A 19506-nucleotide genomic window follows, 5' to 3' on the forward strand; every position below is an offset into this window, starting at 1 on the left:
GCCTCACCAACGACTAAAACACACAAAGAAACAAGCTAAAAACCAGTCCAAGACAGAATAAACAAAAAAAAACATTAATATATTTCACTTTAATGTTTGAGTAACATCCAGACAGTTTGTCTTCAGTGCAGCTAGAAACAGAACAGACATTTACATACCAGTGCAGTTTTAAAGTGTGATTGGGGGCAGAGTCACCATCTCAAATAGCACCCTATTCCCTATACAGTGCACTACTTTTGACCCAGGGTCAATTGGGCTCTGAGGGCCCTTGTCAAATGCTGTGCACCATCTAGGGAATAGCGTGCCCTATGGGACGTAGCCATACGGTAGACAAATGTCTTTACAGTATTGCTATATTCAGTTGCCTGCCTGCCAGCCAGCCTCCACTGTACAGACAGGTTCCCTGGGCCCGGTTCTCAGCTCCCGGGAAAAGGCCTGGGAGGACTGGAGAAAGGGCGTGGTATCTGTGCTGAGCTCTCCATCTTTCAGTCTCTGTACTGAGAGCATCTCACATTAAGTTAAGCTTCACATCACACAGTCCTTTTGCTTATAAAAATGTATTGTTATTTAACATAGTCTGTTCAGTTCCTGAGTTCCTTTTTTGACTTCCTGTCTGAAGTTTGGTCGTTTTATACAAATTTAAAATAAAAAAAAGTTTGCCTATGTTTGTTCAAACCTTATAGCGGAGAGTCATGACCCCAACATCTTCCCATGAATCCCATTCACGGAGGAAAACGCAAAGAAACAAAGAAACTAATAAGAGTAATTTGTGATTGAGACCCAGTGAGTGTGCCAGTCTGTGTCTGCTGGACCTGTGGGGTGTTAGCAGGCTAACAGCAACACCCATCTGAATCTTCATCTCACACCCCCGGGGGGCGACTACGCCGTCTGTCTCTTCTCTGTCACAACAGCCTGGTAGGTAGAATAAGGTCTGTCCATCCATCTTGTACCCATGTTCATTCATTCTTTGTCATCTTGCTCTTCTTTCCATTCTCTCTGATAAAGCCATGCGTTTCTCCCCTCTCAGGTTTTCCTCATCATCCGACGTGTTTGCCAGGCGTGGAATTTATTGTAGGCCATCTGAAACATGTCCTCAAGGTGACCAGTAAGCTGTAGGAGAGATTTAAAAACGAAGGCATCATATTCTGAGGGGATGAAGAAATGTACCAGAGCTCTCACAAGGGTTACAGATAAAGACACTCTGTAGACAGTATGCAAGGTGCTCTTTGAAAAGGTTAGTCTATAGTATTATATATAATATTTACCAGACACTTATCCAAAGCGACTTAGTCATGCATGCGTACAGGTGGCCCCAGTGGGAATCGAACACACAATCCTGACGTTGCAAGCACCGTGCCCTACCGACTGATCCAGACAGGACCCCTACCGACTGATCCAGACAGGACCCCTACCGACTCTGCCACTATTAGCTAGCCGATATAAATAATGAGTCTCTAGGCGGGGCCACGATTAGCTAGCCGATATAAATAATGAGTCTCTAGGCGGGGCCACGATTAGCTACCCGATATAAATAATGAGTCTGTGGGCGGGGCCACTATTAGCTACCCGATATAAATAATGAGTCTGTGGGCGGGGCCTTACGTTAGTACTCAGGTATTGACGCTGCACTTTCTCCTGGAAGGGGCGGAGCTTGGTCATCTGGAATCTCTCCAGGTTGGACCTCATCTTTACCACCTGACACACACAGAGGATAAAAGACATGTAAGAGTCAATGGCGGCAGTCAAAATGTTTTTTCTTCTTCTGCAAAATAGCCTTCACTTGTTGCTATAGAGATGATAGATAGGGTAGTAAGACTGAAACCCCTCTCAAATTCATAGATTGACCCCATGACCCCAACGACAGATGTGCATCTTTCTCTTTCAAGATGATACGATACGCATCTAGACACACGGGCTCCGATACGTTTTAGTTTTGTGATACGATTCGATGCGCTAACATTTGTTGCATAAACACATACATTTTCCATTCTACATTAAAATCTGCTGCAGTTGGAGCTCATGAGCTGGGCCTCTGGGCTGGATCCAAATGAGCTAGCTGTGTGTGTGTGGGTGGGCTGGTTCTGCCTGAGCAGACTGTGTGTAAATGATGTATGTACTATGTAGGCACCTGATCTGAGCCAAAAAGGAGACTATACATCTACCACTATCATATTAGAGCCATAATGGCGACTAGGCATCTACCACTATCAGATTAGAGCCATAAGGGAGACTAGACATCTACCACCCCACTACCACTATCAGATTAGAGCCATAATGGAGACTAGGCATCTACCACCCCACTACCAGAGTAGGGCCATAAAGGAGACTAGACAACTACCACTGTCAGATTAGGGGGGGAACAATGTAGCCTGTTCCCCCCCCCACGTTGGTTCTGAAATCACCATCACCCACTAATTAACTTGTCATTTTTGCAGATTAAGTTTACGCTAGTAAATGTATCAATATTCATAGTTTATAAATTAGCTATTACATAGCCAATGACTATACATGCACTCAAGGGTCAGTTTATTAGGTACACCACCCCGTACACAAAAATAGTGTGCTCCTACAGTGAGTCACGTGGTTTGCTATGTAAAGCAGGCAGACAGGCATCCAGTTCCTGTTTGATTGAACGTTGGAATGGGCAAAACGAGTGACCTAAGTGACCGAGCGTTGTTTGATCCCCGGTTCCAGTATCTCAGAAACGGCCGTTCCTCCTGGGCTTTTCACGCACGAAAGTGTCTAGGGTTTACTGAGAACGGTGAGACAAACAAATCAAATCAAACAAAACATCCAGTCAGCGGCAGTCCTGTGGGTGAAAAACAGCTCGTTGATGAGAGAGGTGGAAGGAGAATGGCAGGAATCATGCAAGCTAAAAGGCCGGCCACAAACAGGCAAATAAAGGTGCAGTACAACAGTGGTGTGCAGAACAGCATCTCGGGAACACACAACTCGACGGTCCTTGTCACGGATGGTCTATTACAGCAGACGACCACACCGGGTTCCACTCCTACCAGCTATAAACAAGAAGCGACTCCAGTGGACACGCAATCACCAACACCGCACGAATGAGAGGAAAAACATTGCCTGGTCCAACAAATGCCAGTTCCTGTTGCGACAAAATACCAGTTCCTGTTGTGTCATGCTGATGGCAGAGTCAGGATTTGCAGAGGCAGCACGAGTCCAAGGCCACATCCTGCCTGGTGTCAACAGTACAGGCTGGTGGTGTAACGGTGTGGGGAATGATTTCCTGGAACACGTTAGGTCCCTTGATAACAATTGATCAACGTTTCCACGCCCCAAAGATTTCAAGCTGTTCTGGAGGCTAACGGGGGGGGGGGGGGGGGACGTCCAACACGGTACTAGATTAGTGTACCTAATAAACTGACCACTGAGTTTATAACCCATCTTTGACTTCACCACCCATCTCAAAACAGTATGGATTTAACCATTTGGAAGTTTACTGATCTTTTCTCCTTTGGTTTCGGTCATACGAAACCAAAGGCCTTGCAAAGTGATCGCTGTCCTCATTATGAAAATGATCAACTTTACCATGTACATCTAAAAATGACCATATACACCTATTGTTTAATGCAAAAAAATACCAAAACGATTGTCGATGGGTGAACCTGAACAAATAAAATAAAATCTATTGTAAACCCCATTTGGCAGGTAACCTATAGCCAGATGAATTGTCTCTCCGGTAGCTTAGCTACTTTTACTTAAGTAAAACACGCCTTCTTTTTTCGTCCATTTTGAATGCTGAAGGTGCAGTGGAGATGTGTAAGATCAGGTTGTCTGCCTCGCATTGGTAAGCATGCGATGTTGAGTACTGTGCACAGTTTACATTAGGCTACTGATATTGCCTTGGGTTGATCGGCTTGCAAAATGACTTGTAGATCAATGACAACACAGTTAAATGCTTAGTTCCACACCGATGGAGAGGGGACGCACCAGTTGTCACAAAAGATTAAGCATTTTCGGAAGATACAAAAAAAAAACACAAAAAAAGAACAAAACATTAGTAAAATCGGCAAATTCCTAATGTTTGAATCGATTGTCTGACCAATGCATGCTACATTTGGATCGGTTTGGGGTCCGCACACCGACGCGGTACTCGGCGTCCGCTGTACTGACAACCCACGCGATTGTAGACTGAGGGTTGCAGTAGATGGATGGTCAAAGGCTTTGAGAGTGGTTTACATTTCTCCAGCAATATTCCTCAACTGTTTATCAAAACAGTGGTGGGGCAGGTTTTGTTATTGTTTGAACTGCAGATTGCCCCCTTCAAGCAGTAGTCACCTTCTCTTCCAGGAAAGGTGTGTTGACAGGAAAACAGGACCAGAAGTGTCTCAGCAGCTCCCCAGCAGCCGTGTACAGATGCTTCAGCTCCTCCTGAACGTCGTTGGGAACCATCTCTGTAACCAGGGAAACAGAAGCAATAACATAGGAGAACATCTGTGTTGATGACTGACTGGCCCGGGGCCGACAGAACTATTCATTAGGTAAATAAACCTGAACTAACGGGCATCAGTAAACTCACGGTTAATGGCTTGCTGTGCTAATGCCTGCATGAGAACGCCCCCTGGGGAGAGGGCAGCGATGGCAGAACTGGCTGTACTGCTGGACATCACCTGTAAAGGGAGGATTACGACTGTTAACCTCTCTGGGATCGCGGGACGCTTGCGTCCCAACAGCCTGTTAAAATGTAGAGCGCCAGATTAAAAAAATAATCTATAAAATCAAACTTAATTAAATTACACATATAAGATACCAAATTAAAGCTACACTCGTTGTGAATCCAGCCAACATGTCAGATTTCAAAAAGGCTTTTCGGCGAAAGCATAAGATGCTATTATCTGATGATAGTACAAAGGCTACACTCTCTTTGTTGACAATTTCAACCATGCCGGTGTAACGGATGTGAAATGGCTAGCTAGTTAGCGGGTACGCGCTACTAGCATTTCAATCAGTAACGTCACTTGCTCTGAGACTTAAGTAGGGTTTCCCCTTGCTCTGCAAGGGCCGTGGCCTTTGTGGAGCGATGGGTAACGATGCTTCGTGGGCGACCGTTGTTGATGTGTGCAGAGGGTCCCTGGTTCGCGCCCGTGTCGGGGCGAGGGGACGCCGTAAAGTTATACTGTTACATTGATGCTGTGACCCGGATCACTGGTTGCTGCGGAAAAGGAGGAGGTTGAAAGGGGGGTGAGTGTAACGGATGTGAAATGGCTAGCTAGTTAGCGGGGTACGCGCTACTAGAATTTCAATCAGTTACGTCACTTGCTCTGAGACTTAAGTAGGGTTTCCCCTTGCTCTGCAAGGGCCGCGGCCTTTGTGGAGTGATGGGTAACGATGCTTCGTGGGCGACCGTTGATGTGTGCAGAAGGTCCCTGGTTCGCGCCCGTGTCGGGGCGAGGGGACGGTTTAAAGTTATACTGTTACATTGATGCTGTTGACCCGGATCACTGGTTGCTGCGGAAAAGGAGGAGGTTGAAAGGGGGGTGAGTGTAACGGATGTGAAATGGCTAGCTAGTTAGCGGGTACGCGCTACTAGCATTTCAATCAGTTACGTCACTTGCTCTGAGACTTAAGTAGGGTTTCCCCTTGCTCTGCAAGGGCCGCGGCCTTTGTGGAGCGATGGGTAACGATGCTTCGTGGGCGACCGTTGTTGATGTGTGCAGAGGGTCCCTGGTTCGCGCCCGTGTCGGGGCGAGGGGACGTACTAAAGTTATACTGTTACACCGGCGCTACTCAAAACGCAGAAATAAAATATAAAACATGCATTACCTTTGACGAGATTCTTTTGTTGGCACTCCAATATGTCCCATAAACATCACAAATGGTCCTTTAGTTCGATTAATTCCATCCATATATATCCAAATTGTCCATTTATTTGGCGCCGTTGTACCAGGAAAAACAGCGTTCAATTTGCGCAAAATCACGACAAAATATCTAAAAAATTACCTCTAAACTTTGCCAAAACATTTCAAAGTACTTTTGTAATACAACTTAAGGTATTTGTAAACGTTAATAATCGATCAAATTGAAGACGGGTCAATCTGTTTTCAATACAGGATATCAACAAACTCACGGTACTTTTCAAGTCTTGCTCAACTCTCATACATAAACACAAGACGTCACTCCACTTCCGGGTCAATATCTTTCTCAGTTTACTAATGAAAAACCTTAACCTTTTTCCATACAATGGCGACATCCAGTGGAAGCAGTAGAAACTGCGTGGATAGTGATTAGAATTCTGGTTTGCCCATAATAACCCATTGAACATACAGGAACTTAAAAAAAAAAAAGTTAGTCCTCAGGGTTGACTGCTATATAAGTTCTGTTATACTTACAGATATGATTCAAACAGTTTTAGAAACTTCAGAGTGTTTTCTATCCAAATCTACTAATAATATGCATATCTTATATTCTGGGGATGAGTAGTACGAAGTTGAAATTGGGCACGCTATTTTTCCCTAAGTGAAAACTCTGCACCCTATCCTCAAGAAGTTAAAAAATGACCTTTAGAACAAATATAAAAACAGATTTCAACAACAAACATACTTTAGTATCTTTCAACCTCTCCTGCCTAGAACCTAAAAAAAAAACGAGACTGACGCAATAACGCAAGTTTTTAGTTCTGGGTTTCCCGAGATTAATGGAGAAACAGAGGGGTATCTAACCTGAGTAAGGCAGGGCCTGTAGCTGGCTATTTCATGCTTTATACAGTTGACAGAGTTGACGATGTCTTGACTGGTGGTGTACTGTTGGGGCAGGAGAGGCACGGGACCATGAGAGTACCTGCAAGAACAGAGAGGTAATTAACAACATTACCATGAGTTATCAAAAATGAATAAGGACCAAGTCACTCTTCATATAATTAATAAAAATGATAAAAAATTGTATGGCATGTTAAATATAAAAAAAAATGTTTTAAAGAGACGTTTCAGCTGCATGGCCTTCGTCAGCGAGTACAGACATAATACAATGTCCTCTTTTGAACAGCTTTTTCCAATCAGCCCTGATTAGAAGAGGGAGTAGTTACAAAATTGATTGGAGAACACCTAGTAAGCAATGAGACGTACAATTATTTTTTTTTTGCGACTCTTTTATTTTATTTGTTCTTTCGACCTGCTGACCGCAATGAATTCTACAGCGGGATTAATACGCGCCGAGAGGCTCCGGAGACGTGGCCCGAACCAACAACTGGCGTGAGGAGAAATAGATTATGTTTGCAGGCAGCACAGAGAAGAAAAAGACATGATTAGAACTGATCATTGATCGCATGGTGCAAGAATGAAGGAAATTCATTGATTATCAAATGGTATGATGGACACAGCTTTGTAGAACCAAAACCAGTCACAAATGGCAGCTCCGGTAATGGCAGCTCCGGTAATGGCAGCTCCGGTCCGATAATGGCAGCTCCGGTAATGGCAGCTCCGGTAATGGCAGCTCCGGTAATCCCCCTTATGGTGGAGACCATGTGAACGAGAGGCTTTTAGAATCATGACTCCAGTTTTGAGTTTATCGTTCACAGGTGGGGGCGTCTGGCATGCTCTCCAGCCATTACTAACTCAAATGAACGAATTTAGAATTTTTTGGGACTGAACGACGGGGTCGGCAGGTAGCCTAGTGGTTAGAGCGTTGGGCCAGTAACCGAGAGATTGCTAGATCGAATCCCCGAGCTGACAAGGTAAAAATCTGTCACCCCTGAACAAGGCAGTTAACCAACTGTTCCTAGGCCGTCATTGTAAATAAGAATTTGTTCTTAACTGACTTGCCTAGTTAAATAAAGGCTTAAAAAAAAAATCTAATAATCTGTAAAAAGAGCCATTCTTCCCATCACTAAAGTGTGAGAGAACCAGGGTTGTGGTCAATTATTATTTTATTTAACTTGGCAAGTCAGTTAAGAACAAATTCTTATTTACAATGACGGCCTACACCGGTCAAACCCGTACGACGCTGGGCCAATTGTGCGCCTCCCTACGGGACTCCCAATCACGGCCGGTTGTGACACATCCTGGAATTGAACCAGGATGTCTTTAGTGACGCTCTAGCACTGAGATGCAGTGTCTTAGACTGTTGCGCCACTCGGGACTTGAATATAATTCAATATAATTGAATACAATTTGAATATAAGGCAGTCAGTTCAGGAAGTGATTTAAAAAATAAATAAATTGAACTTTAAAATTAAATAGCTTCTACTTTTCAGTTTATTGAGAAATCATTGAATCATTTTTTTCAATTATTGAATTGGAATTTCAATTTACTTCCCGAATTCACAGACTTCAATTCGACTGGAATCCATTCCTGGAGAGAACACAGTCGACAATTTAGATACATTCATTTAAAAAGAGCCAGAGGGCCAGAGAGCCGAGCCAGAGGGCCAGAGAGCCGAGCCAGAGGGCCAGAGAGCCGAGCCAGAGGGCCAGAGAGCCGAGCCAGAGGGCCAGAGAGCCGAGCCAGAGCACACTAGTTCCAAAGTATGGTGTCCATGAACAAACCACACCAGAGAGAAAGCATAGCACCCATTCAGTGATATAGAACCCACCTGTCAGACTTCTTGAGGTTCAGAGCGACTGTCTTCTTCCCATTCTCCCTATGAAGGTCCTCATACTCTATGACATCTTGTATTTTCACCTGAAATACACCACAGCTTTAATAACAAAAAAAGTGCCAACTCTTCTTGGAAAGTTAGCACATTGTATTGCTCTCTGTACCATCATAAAGGTTAAGAGCCTATAGCCGCAGCATGGGCAGAGTGATGAATGCGTTTTACTGTGTGTCAATGCTCATAATGTACACCGAACAGAAATATAAACAGAACATGTGAAGTGTTGGTCCCATGTTTCACAGCTAGAAAATACAGTATATACTGAACAACAATATAAACGCAACACATAAAGTGCTGGTCCCATGTTTCATGAGCTGAAATAAGATCCCAGAAATTTGCCATATGCACAAAAAGGCTTATTTCTCTGAAATGTTGTGCACAAATTTGTTTACATCCCTGTTTGTTTACATTTCTCATTTGCTAAGATAATCAATCCACTTGACAGGTGTGGCATATGAAGAAGCGGATTAAACAACATGATCATTACACAAGTGCAGCTTGTGCTGGGGACAATAAAAGGCCACTAAAAACATGTGCAGTTGTGTCACACAACGCCACAGCTGTCTCAAGTTGAGGGAGCGTGCAATTGGCATGGTGACTGCGGGAATATCCACCAGAGCTGTTGCCAGAGAATTTCATGTTAATTTCTCTACCATAAGCCGCCTCCAATGTCTTTTTTAGAGAATTGGGCAGTACGTCTAACCGGAGGGGGGCGGGGGGGCAGTTTTTTGATATCAACATTGTGAACAGAGTGCCCCATGGTGGCAGTGGGGTTTTGGTATGAGCAGGCATAAGCTAACGACAACGAACACAATTGCATTTTATTGATTCCAATTTGAATGCACAGAGATACCGTGACGAGATCCTGAGGCCCGTTGTCGTGCCATTCGTCTGCCACCATCAACTCATGTTTCAGCATGATAAAGCACGGCTCCATGTCGCAAGGATCTATACACAATTCCTGGAAGCTGAAAATGTCCCAGTTCTTCCATGGCCTGCGTACTCACCAGACATGTCACCCATTGAGCATGTTTGGGATGCTCTGGATCGACGTGTACAACAGCACGTTCCAGTTCCCACCAATATCCATCAACTTCGCCCAGCCATTGAAGAGTAGAACAACATTCCACAGGCCACAATCAACAGCCTGATCAATCAACAGCCTGATCAATCTATACGAAGGAGATATGATGCACTGCATGAGGCAAATGGTGGTTCTGATCCACGCCCCTACTTAAAAATAAATAAGGTATCTGTATTCCCAGTCAAGTGAAATCAATAGATTAGGGCCAAATGAATTTATTTAAATTGACTGATTTCCTTATATATATAACTGTAACTCAGTAAAATCTTAGAAAAATTGTTGCATGTTGCATTTATATTTTTGTTCAGTATATTTATAAAAGCCCAGCGCTTAAACAAGCCTTTATCTAGTATGATTTGCCTTCACAATAACAGAGATATTATCATACCTTCTTAATGGGTGGTTGGAAGAAGTCTGAATCCCTAGAGTTTCCGTCTGTACTGCTAGTCTCACAGGCCTGACCGTTAGGAGCATCCCTATAAAGACAGACAGACCGCTAGGTTAGCACACGGGTCTGCAGTGAAAACGCAGAGATGATCACTGTTGAGAATGTACTCAATCGTCAACTCACGCTTTCTTTCCGGAGCCTGCTGCCAGCACCATGGTACTGTGGTGGTTGAACCTCTTGATTATGGCAGAGTTACTGTTCTCCTTCACTGTCTTGTTAGTGTTGGACGTAGAAGGCCCTGTGGAGTTAGACCCATAACCCTGGAGAGAGAACAGTGATTAGTGTTGGACGTAGAAGGTGGAGTTAGTCCCATAACCCTGGAGAGAGGACATACTGAATAATATAATAAACCATTAGCAGAAGCTTTTATCCAAAGACATCTGGTCATATGTGCATACATTTTACATATGGTAGCCCCAGCGGGAATCAAACCCACAACCCTTTGCTCTCCCAACAGAGGACCAACTGTTTCCCACCTTATGGGTAAGGGATTTTTTTTGCCCCTTTTTCTCCCCATTTTCAGGGTTTCCAATTGGTAGTTACAGTCTTGTCTGTACGGGAGTTGCAGTGATGAGACTCGGGAGAGGCGAAGGTCAAGAGGCGCGCGTCCTCTGAAACACAATCCAACCACACCGCTTCTTGACAACGCCCGCTTATCCCGGAACCCTACCGCACCAATGTGTCTGAAGAAACACCGTACACCTGGCGACCGTGTCAGAGTGCATTGCGCCCGGCCCGCCACAGGAGTTGCTAGAGCGGATGGGACAAGGACATCCCTGCCGGCCAAACCCTCCCCTAACCCGGAGGACGCTGGGCCAATTGTGCGCCGCCCCATGGGTCTCCCGGTCGCGACAGAGCCTGGACTCGAACCATGATCTCTAGTGGCACAGCTACTTAGACCACTGCACCTCTCGGGAGGCCCAAAGGTTAAGAATTGGAGGGTAAAGGTTAAGAATTGTCGGGTGAGCTGGCAGGCAGCATTAGAAGGTGAATGAATGCTCACAACCTCTCCGACATTCAACAAAATACCACCTGGATTTTGTGGCGTCCCAAGATTATAAACTGGGTTGTGAAAACGGCACAAAAAGAATGAACCAGTGTTACCTTTCTAACAGAACACAGAGGGTGTCCTTTAATGGAAGCCTCTCCTGCAAAATCCAGGTAGAGTCAGGCATTCCACAGGGCAGCTGTCTGGGCCCCGTACTTTTTAAAATCTTCCCTAATGACCGGCCTGCCACTGGCTCTGAGTAAAGCCTGTGTGTCTATGTATGCCGGTGACTCAACACTATACACGTCAGCTACCACAGCAACTTAATTGACTAACAATTAACAAAGAGCTGCAGTCAGTTTCAGAATGGGTGCCAAGAAAAAGAGTAGTCCCAAATATTTCAAAAACGAAAAGCTTTGTATTTGGGACAAATCATTAACTAAACCCTAAACCTCAACTAAATCTTGTAATAAATAATATGGAAATTGAGCAAGCTGAGGAGACTAATCTGCTTGGAGAAACACTGGATTGTAAATTGTAGGGATGTATTCATTTGCAAAAACCGTTGCAATTGTTTTTTAAAATTTTAAATAGAGTTTATTTTGGACGAATTCAGGTAGATCCCTTTTTGGTTCCTAATGGTGTAAAGTGCCCAATAACGTATCATCACCTCGTCTAACGACTTGTCCTCCAGTGACAACAGATCCACCATTGGGTTCTTCACTCCTTGGAACACCATGGACTTCAGGCCTGCAGAATATGGAAAGGCACAGCATTAAACTGACACTAATTATTACAGCATCATTATATTGGTATCACTCTCTTGCAGTATGCTTTAGGTGTAGATGGCAGAGGCTTTACACACACACAACTAATATAATAAAAGGAGCTGGACAAAAAAAAGAACAAAAAAAGTCCAATCCAGGGAGTGAGTAGACATTCCCTTATCTCTATGAACAAAAAATAAGATTATTTTCTGAACCAGAAGACTATAAGCCCATTGACTGCTCTCCTCCAAGTGAGAAGTGTTTGTACCCTTCTCGTCCTGCTTTGCACACTCGGAGAAGATGTCCTGCAGGCCCGTGTTGATGCGGTCTCGGTGGAAGTAGTGGGACTGGAAGAACCGCGTCCAGAACTCCTTCTCTGTCATGTCATGAGGAACGTTCTCACCGTACTTCTGTTTCACTGGGAAGGAAACGTTAAGTTTGTCAACGACAGGACAATATAGGACACTGGTGTGAGGCAAAAAACATGGCCCCGTTTGAATACATTAAAAAACAAACATCCTTCCTCCTTATTTTATGTAATCACTGATCTGGTTGGATACCTTCCCTTATCCAATCATTTACTGATCAGGGATAACCAAGTGATCTGGTTGGATACCTTCCCTTATCCAATCATTTACTGATCAGGGATAACCAAGTGATCTGGTTGGATACCTTCCCTTATCCAATCATTTACTGATCAGGGATAACCAAGTGATCTGGTTGGATACCTTCCCTTATCCAATCATTTACTGATCAGGGATAACCAAGTGATCTGGTTGGATACCTTCCCTTATCCAATCATTTACTGATCAGGGATAACCAAGTGATCTGGTTGGATACCTTCCCTTATCCAATCATTTACTGATCAGGGATAACCAAGTGATCTGGTTGGATACCTTCCCTTATCCAATCATTTACTGATCAGGGATAACCAAGTGATCTGGTTGGATACCTTCCCTTATCCAATCATTTACTGATCAGGGATAACCAAGTGATCTGGTTGGATACCTTCCCTTATCCAATCATTTACTGATCAGGGATAACCAAGTGATCTGGTTGGATACCTTCCCTTATCCAATCATTTACTGATCAGGGATAACCAAGTGAAGAAGGCTGCATTCGAAGGTTACATACATACACAGAGTGCACAAAACATCAGTAACATCTGCTTTTTTCCATGACAGACTGACCAGGTGAATCCAGGTGAAAGCTATGATCCCTTATTGATGTCACTTGTTAAATCCACTTCAAATCAGTGTAGATGAAGGGTAGGAGACAGGTTAAAGAAGGATTTATAAGGCTTGAGACAATTGAGACATGGATTGTGTATGTGTGCCATTCAGTGGGTGAATGGACAAGACAAAATATTTCAGTGTCTTTTAACGGGTTATGGTAATAGGTGCCAGGCACACCGGTTTGAGTGAGTCAAGAACTGCAACGCTGCTGGGTTGTCGCTCAACAGTTTCCCCTGTGTGTACCAAGAATGGTCAACAATCCAAAGGACATCCAGCCAACTTGACACAACTGTGGGAAGCATTGGAGTCAACATGGGCCAGCATCCCTGTGGAACATTTGACACCTTGTAGAGTCCATGCCCTGACGAATTGAGGCTGTTCTGAGTGCAAAATGGGGTGCAACTCAATATTAGGAATATCCTAATGTTTTGTACACTCAGTGTATATAATATAAATATATGCCATTTAGCAGACGCTTTAATCCAAAGCAACTTAATCATTCATGCATGTATTGGAAAGGTATTCCAACAGGGCCCAAAGTCCCACCTAGCACGCACGACCAATCATTACAGGTCGACCACCAAGTAGGTGAAGTGACAACATCGTTTTCAACTCTTCCCATTGGTTTCCATGACAGAGAACCCGAGGTGTCTTACCTGCAGGGTACGTTCTGAAGATTGACTCGATAATGTCAGAGGTAAGGTTGTATCTAAGGCCGTTGCAGCCATCTGTCTGGGGCCGGATGTCCGCCTGAAATAACAAAAGACTTTATCTATCCATCCACAATCCCTTGTTTCCTAAAAAAAATCTGTGTTTTCTCCAGAATTTTGTAGTAGTCCCTACACATTTGAAAGCATTGGATTGGTGTCACCATGTGCAAGACAGACAGATACAGGACACTGGGACAGTTTGACAATGGGAAAGCTTTGTCCAAAATGGCACCACATTCCCTTTATAGTGCACTACTATGGGTTAAACCCATGGGGGAAATAAGGTGACATTTGGGACACAGCCATCATTATCGCCGAGCTCACCAGGAAGGCTGCCGAGATGCCAACTTCCTGCTTGTTGTTGGAGAGGGAGTGGTCCACGTTGTTTATGCTCAGCCGATTGGCCCAGAACTCCTCAGCGCTGATCACCTGACACACCACCAGATCCTTGTACAGCTGGAACAACACCGGATCTTCCTGTAACATTCTAGAGACAAAAACAATACATCACAAACAGCCTTTCGGTTGGTTATTCACTTAGCACAGATACAGTCAATAAGATATTTCTAGTCAGAAATCACGATCACAACGTTCTAAGAGGAAGCAAAAGTAAATATTAGCTGGCATTTTCTTTTGCAATCTAGTTAAGTATAAGTGGCATTGTGCTGGAATCTTTCCGTGATGTTGAAACTATGGAGATCTCGGGTGTATTCATTAGTCACAACATTGCAAAAAAATGTTGTGCAACGAGAACAGAAGTATTTCTAAATGGACAAATTCAGGTAAGTCCCTACCTTTTTGGTTCCGTTTGGTTTCTGGTGAATACTTCAAAGTGACCGAGAAAGTTAAGGGGATCCATGTAATTTATTCCTCACCTGTTCTTCTCCTCCAGTTCCTTGTTTGCCCTCTTCTTGAACTTGGGCAGCAGCTGCTGTAGGAGGTCCTTGGCTGCATCGCGGTCTTTCAGGGCAGTGCTCTCGTTGGAAAAGTGGAGGTTGGTGCTCTCCCCTGTGTGTAGGACCAACTGCAGCTGAATCTTGGCCTTGCCATCTGGGCTGATCTTCTGACCTGCACAGGGTTGGGAGAAAGAAAAAAGGCTCAGGTCTTACTACTAATCATGTAAACAACCATTCATAACAAGGAACCTCTCTCGTTACCCCTTTTTCACAGTACTGTGCTTAAATGTTATTTCCACATGGTACTTTCCATCATCATGGCTGGCCATGCTTTCTACCTGGCTACCCCATACCCCGATCAACTGCACTGTACCCCCCACAGCAACTCGCCCAAGCCTCCCCCATTTCTCCTTCACCCAAATCCAATATAGCTGATGTTCTGAAAGTGCTGCAAAAGCTGGACCCCTACAAATCAGCCGGGATAGACAATCTGGACCGTCTCTTTCTAAAATGATCTGCCGAAATTGTTGCAACCCCTATTACTAGCCTGTTCAACCTCTCGTATCGTCTGAGATTCCCAAAGATTGGAAAGCTGCCGCGATCATCCCCCTCTTCGAAGTGGGAAGACACTAGAGCCAAACTGCTACAGACCTATATTTATCCTACCCTGCCTTTCTAAGGTCTTCGAAAGCCAAGATAACAAACAGATTACCGACCATTTCAAATCCCATCGTACCTTCTCCGCTATGCAATCTGGTTTCAGAGCTGGTCATGGGTGCACCTCAGCCACGCTCAAGGTCCTAAACGATATCATAACCCCCATTGATAAGAAACAATACTGTGCAGCTGTATTCATAGACCTGGCCAAGGCTTTCGACTCTGTCAATCACTATATTCTTATCGGCAGACTCAACAGCCTTGGAATCTCAAATGACTGCCTCGCCTGGTTCCGGAGGGCCTGTTGTCCGGACCTCTGGCAGTCTCTATGGGGGTGCCACAGGGTTAAATTCTCGGGCCGACTCTTCTCTGTATACATCAATGATGTTGCTCTTGCTGCTGGTGATTCTCTGATCCACCTCTATGCAGACAAAACCATTCTGTATACTTCTGGCCCTTCTTTGGACACTGTTAACTAACCTCCAGACGAGCTTCAATGCCATACAACTCTCCTTCCGTGGCCTCCAACTGCTCTTAAATGCTAGTAAAACTAAATGCATGCTCTTCAACCGATCACTGCCCGCCCGTCCAGCATCACTACTCTGGACGGTTCTTACTTAGAATATGTGGACAACTACAAATACCTAGGTGTCTGGTTAGACTGTAAACTCTCCTTCCAGACTCACATTAAGCATCTCCAATCCAAAATTAAATCTAGAATCAGCTTCCTATTTCAAATCAAAGCATCCTCCACTCATGCTGCCAAACATACCCTCGTAAAACTGACCATCCTACCGATCCTCGACTTCGGCGATGTCATCTACAAAATAGCCTCAAACACTCTACTCAACAAATTGGATGCAGTCTATCACAGTGCCATCCGTTTTGTCACCAAAGCCCCGTATACTACCCACCACTGCGACCTGTATGCTCTCGTTGGCTGGCCCTCGCTTCATACTCGTTGCCAAACCCACTGGCTCCAGGTCATCTACAAGTCTTTGCTAGGTAAAGCCCGCCTTAGCTCACTGGTCACCATAGCAGCACCCACCCATAGCACACGCTCTAGCGGGTATATTTCATTTGTCACCCCCGAAGCCAATTCCTCATTCGGCCGCCGTTCCTTCCTGTTCCCTGCTGCCTCTGACTGGAACGAACTGCAAAAATTACTGAAGCTGGAGAATCATATCTCCCTCACTAGCTTTAAGCACCAGCTGTCTGAGCAGCTCACAGATCACTGCACCTGTACATAGCCCATCTGTATACAGCCCATCCCCATACTGTATTTATTTAATTATCTTGCTCCTTTGCACCCCAGTATCTCTACTTGCACATTCATCCTCTGCACATCTATCACTCCAGTGTTTAATTGGTATATTGTAATTATTTCGCCACCATGGCCTATTTATTGCCTTACCTCCCTTATCGTACCTCATTTGCACTCACTGTATATAGACTTTTTTCTACTGTATTATTGACTGTATGTTTGTTTATTCCATGTGTAACTCTGTTGTTGTTTCTGTCGCACTGCTTTGCTTTATCTTGGCCAGGCCGCAGTTGTAAATGAGAACTTGTTCTCAACTAGCCTACCTGGTTAAATAAAGGTGAAATAAATCAATTTAAAAAAAACAGAAACCATGTTGGGTGTGTAGCCAGCGCAGTACAGATAGACTTTCACAAGACTGAGCCAAAGCCAAAGTGTTGTGTGAGCTGTTCTGCCGGTAGCCTGGTACTCTGAACTTACAACGTATATCAGCATACAGGTGGCTGACGGTGAAACGGTCTTTCCCCTCTGGTCCCCAGGCTATCCTCTCTGCCATCAGGTATAGGGTTCCATCCTGCTTCCTCTGTCGGACCTTCTTCACCACCAGCAGCACCTCCTCCGACAACGCTGTCATGGCTGCGAGGGAGAGAAGAGGAGTAGAATATGCGTATTAGTGGTAAGGTAAAGAGCTATATACACACCGAACAAAAATATAAAACACAACATGTAAAGTGTTGGTCCCATGTTTGAGCTGAAATAAAAGATCCCAGAAATGTTCCACATGCACAAAAAGAGTATTTCTCTAAAATGTTGTACATACATTTGTTTACATCCCTGTTCGTGAGCATTTCTCCTTTGCTAAGATAATCCATCCACCTGACAGGTATAGCATATCAAGAAGCTGATTAAACAGCATGATCATTACACAGGAGCAACTTGTGCTGGGGACAATAAAAAGCCAGTCTAAAATGTGTAGTTTTGTCACACAACAATGCCACAGTTGTCTCAAGTTGAGGGAGCGTGCAATTAGCATGTTGACTGCAGGGATATCCACCTAAGCCATTGCCAGAGAATTTAATTGTTTTTTCTCTACCATAAGTCATTTTAGAGAATTTGGCAGTATGTCCAAAAGGCCTCAACCCCAGACCACGTGTACCCACGCCAGCCCAGGATCTCCACACCTGGCTTCTTCACCTGCGGGATTGTCTGACCAGCCACCCGGACAGTTTATTAAACTGTGGGTGTGCACAATCGAAGAATATCTGCACAAACTGTCTCAGAGAAGCTCATCTGCGTGCTCGTTGTCCTCACCAGGGTCTTAACCTGACTGCAGTTTGGCATCGTAACTGACTTCAGTGTGTAAATACCCACCTTCGATGACCACAGGTACGCTGGAGAAGTGTTATCTTCACAGATGAACCCTGGTTTCAACTGTACCGTCAATTTGATTGATTGATACTTAAGCCATTGGCTCGAATCTAGGTTGTGCCTTTTTAGATTGAGAAAATTAACAACTATGGGAGAAAGAAAACAAGAATTAACTTCTCTCATTGACTTCACAAAACTCGGCCTGGTCTGTTTTGCAAGAGTTCCCGGGTCTCGCGATGTTGCGCCTCTGGATCTAGAAAGTCTGCGCTAAGACTATGTAGTGTCCAGTGTGTTAAAACACGCTATAGTGATGAAATGTCACTTCTCTTTGTCTTGGTATTTTATAACAAATATCATCATTAAAATGTTCTGAATCTTTCAGTGGGGTCTTTCTCTAAGATATCATTAGCATTTTACCCAAAAAGTCGGATTTCGTAACCTAGTAACGTTACATCCGTGACTGTTTATATCGACGTAGGTTTCTTATGCAGGTTTGCTCGTAAAAAAAACTTGAGGATTTTCCATTTTGTGGTTGTCGTCTTCATAGTTGTTTCCGCGAGTCGCAAACACCTAAATTAGCATGACACGAGCTGAATTAAATATAAAATGCTTGGTAAAGTTATACGTTCAGTGCTCCGTTTACATTTCAGAGACTGGATTGTTTTTGTGAGTAATCTACGGAAAAATAACAGGAATTTCGACTTACTATGAAAACCGTATACTAAAATATATAAATACTACCTGTTTATTTGACCTCTATATAGTCTTATGTCCTGCGGATTCGATTAGAAAGATGACTAGTTCAACGGGAAAGTGAGCCTGCCAGGAAGCCAGTAGCCTTACTGTAATTATTGCACAGATTCCAGCCAAACCACGCGACGCAATTTTCCAGATTTTTTTACCACTTTTTCCTCTGGCCTCCATTGATGTAGTCACCCTAATTCTAGTCATTTTACAAAAAGGTAAAAACTCAAACTGTTGAACAGATTATGATAGAGACATGTTTGCATCGTTGGTTTTCTTAGAGTGTCATCTACACAATAAACATATTTGACCCATTGGTCAAAATATGCGTTTTTAAATTGGACACCCTACACTATGTTGCAAATACACCCAACTAACAACCAGCTGTTAGTTAAAAATGCTTAGCATATGTACATTTCAGCACACCAAAACAGGACAGAGTATCGATTGTTGAGCTTGCTAACGAGCTAGGTAGCGAGCTGGCTAACTCAGCCGCGGAGACAGACTTGTCAAGAAAAGTCCATGTAACGTTAGCTAAAACAATCATAATTACCTCAAACTCCAACGCTGTTGCAGTTGATATATTGGTTCCGTGTTGTGCCGATGTGAAGCATACAATTTATTTAAGTGCAATTGTTATTTAAACGCGATATTTATGATAAAACTGTGCCCACTTGTACTTCGTGCTCCTCCATCGATACGGCTGCCAAGTTGTGCAACATTCAAATTCCTCC

The 19506-nt window shown here is 44.0% G+C and overlaps 1 protein-coding gene across 3 annotated transcripts; it reads right to left on the reverse strand.

Moving 5' to 3' along the window:
* Positions 1 to 74: 74 nt before the first annotated feature.
* gtf2h1 (general transcription factor IIH, polypeptide 1) lies at positions 75 to 19506 on the reverse strand. 3 transcript variants are annotated; one of them, XM_071405229.1, is made up of 15 exons: positions 19326 to 19506; positions 17141 to 17296; positions 14722 to 14914; positions 14171 to 14333; positions 13793 to 13886; positions 12170 to 12319; positions 11805 to 11884; positions 10270 to 10406; positions 10087 to 10174; positions 8552 to 8640; positions 6684 to 6801; positions 4544 to 4634; positions 4303 to 4418; positions 1603 to 1695; positions 75 to 1110 (listed from the first exon to the last, which is right to left on the reverse strand). In XM_071405229.1, the coding sequence occupies exons 2-15, from the start codon at positions 17292 to 17294 to the stop codon at positions 1024 to 1026; spliced, it is 1653 nt and encodes a 550-aa protein (XP_071261330.1). In that variant the 5' UTR covers positions 17295 to 17296; positions 19326 to 19506; the 3' UTR covers positions 75 to 1023. The 3 variants fall into 3 exon arrangements, with proteins under 3 accessions (XP_071261330.1, XP_071261331.1, XP_071261332.1); XM_071405230.1 differs by lacking the exons at positions 4303 to 4418; positions 4544 to 4634 and having other exon boundaries at positions 19326 to 19503; XM_071405231.1 differs by lacking the exons at positions 75 to 1110; positions 1603 to 1695; positions 4303 to 4418; positions 4544 to 4634; positions 6684 to 6801 and adding an exon at positions 7152 to 7466 and having other exon boundaries at positions 19326 to 19503.

This window comes from Salvelinus alpinus, chromosome 6 (genome assembly GCF_045679555.1).
Source record: "Salvelinus alpinus chromosome 6, SLU_Salpinus.1, whole genome shotgun sequence".
Classification (NCBI taxonomy): domain Eukaryota; kingdom Metazoa; phylum Chordata; class Actinopteri; order Salmoniformes; family Salmonidae; genus Salvelinus; species Salvelinus alpinus.

Bases quoted from the DNA above. Each gene is read 5' to 3' on its own strand.
- gtf2h1 (XM_071405229.1), bottom strand. From the start codon at position 17,294: ATGACAGCGTTGTCGGAGGAGGTGCTGCTGGTGGTGAAGAAGGTCCGA. The intron at 14,334-14,721 runs GTGAGGAATAAA...TTTTGTCTCTAG, and splicing joins GAACTGGAGGAGAAGAACAG to AATGTTACAGGAAGATCCGG. The intron at 1,111-1,602 runs GTAAGGCCCCGC...TCTCTCCTACAG, and splicing joins GTCAATACCTGAGTACTAAC to CTTACTGGTCACCTTGAGGA.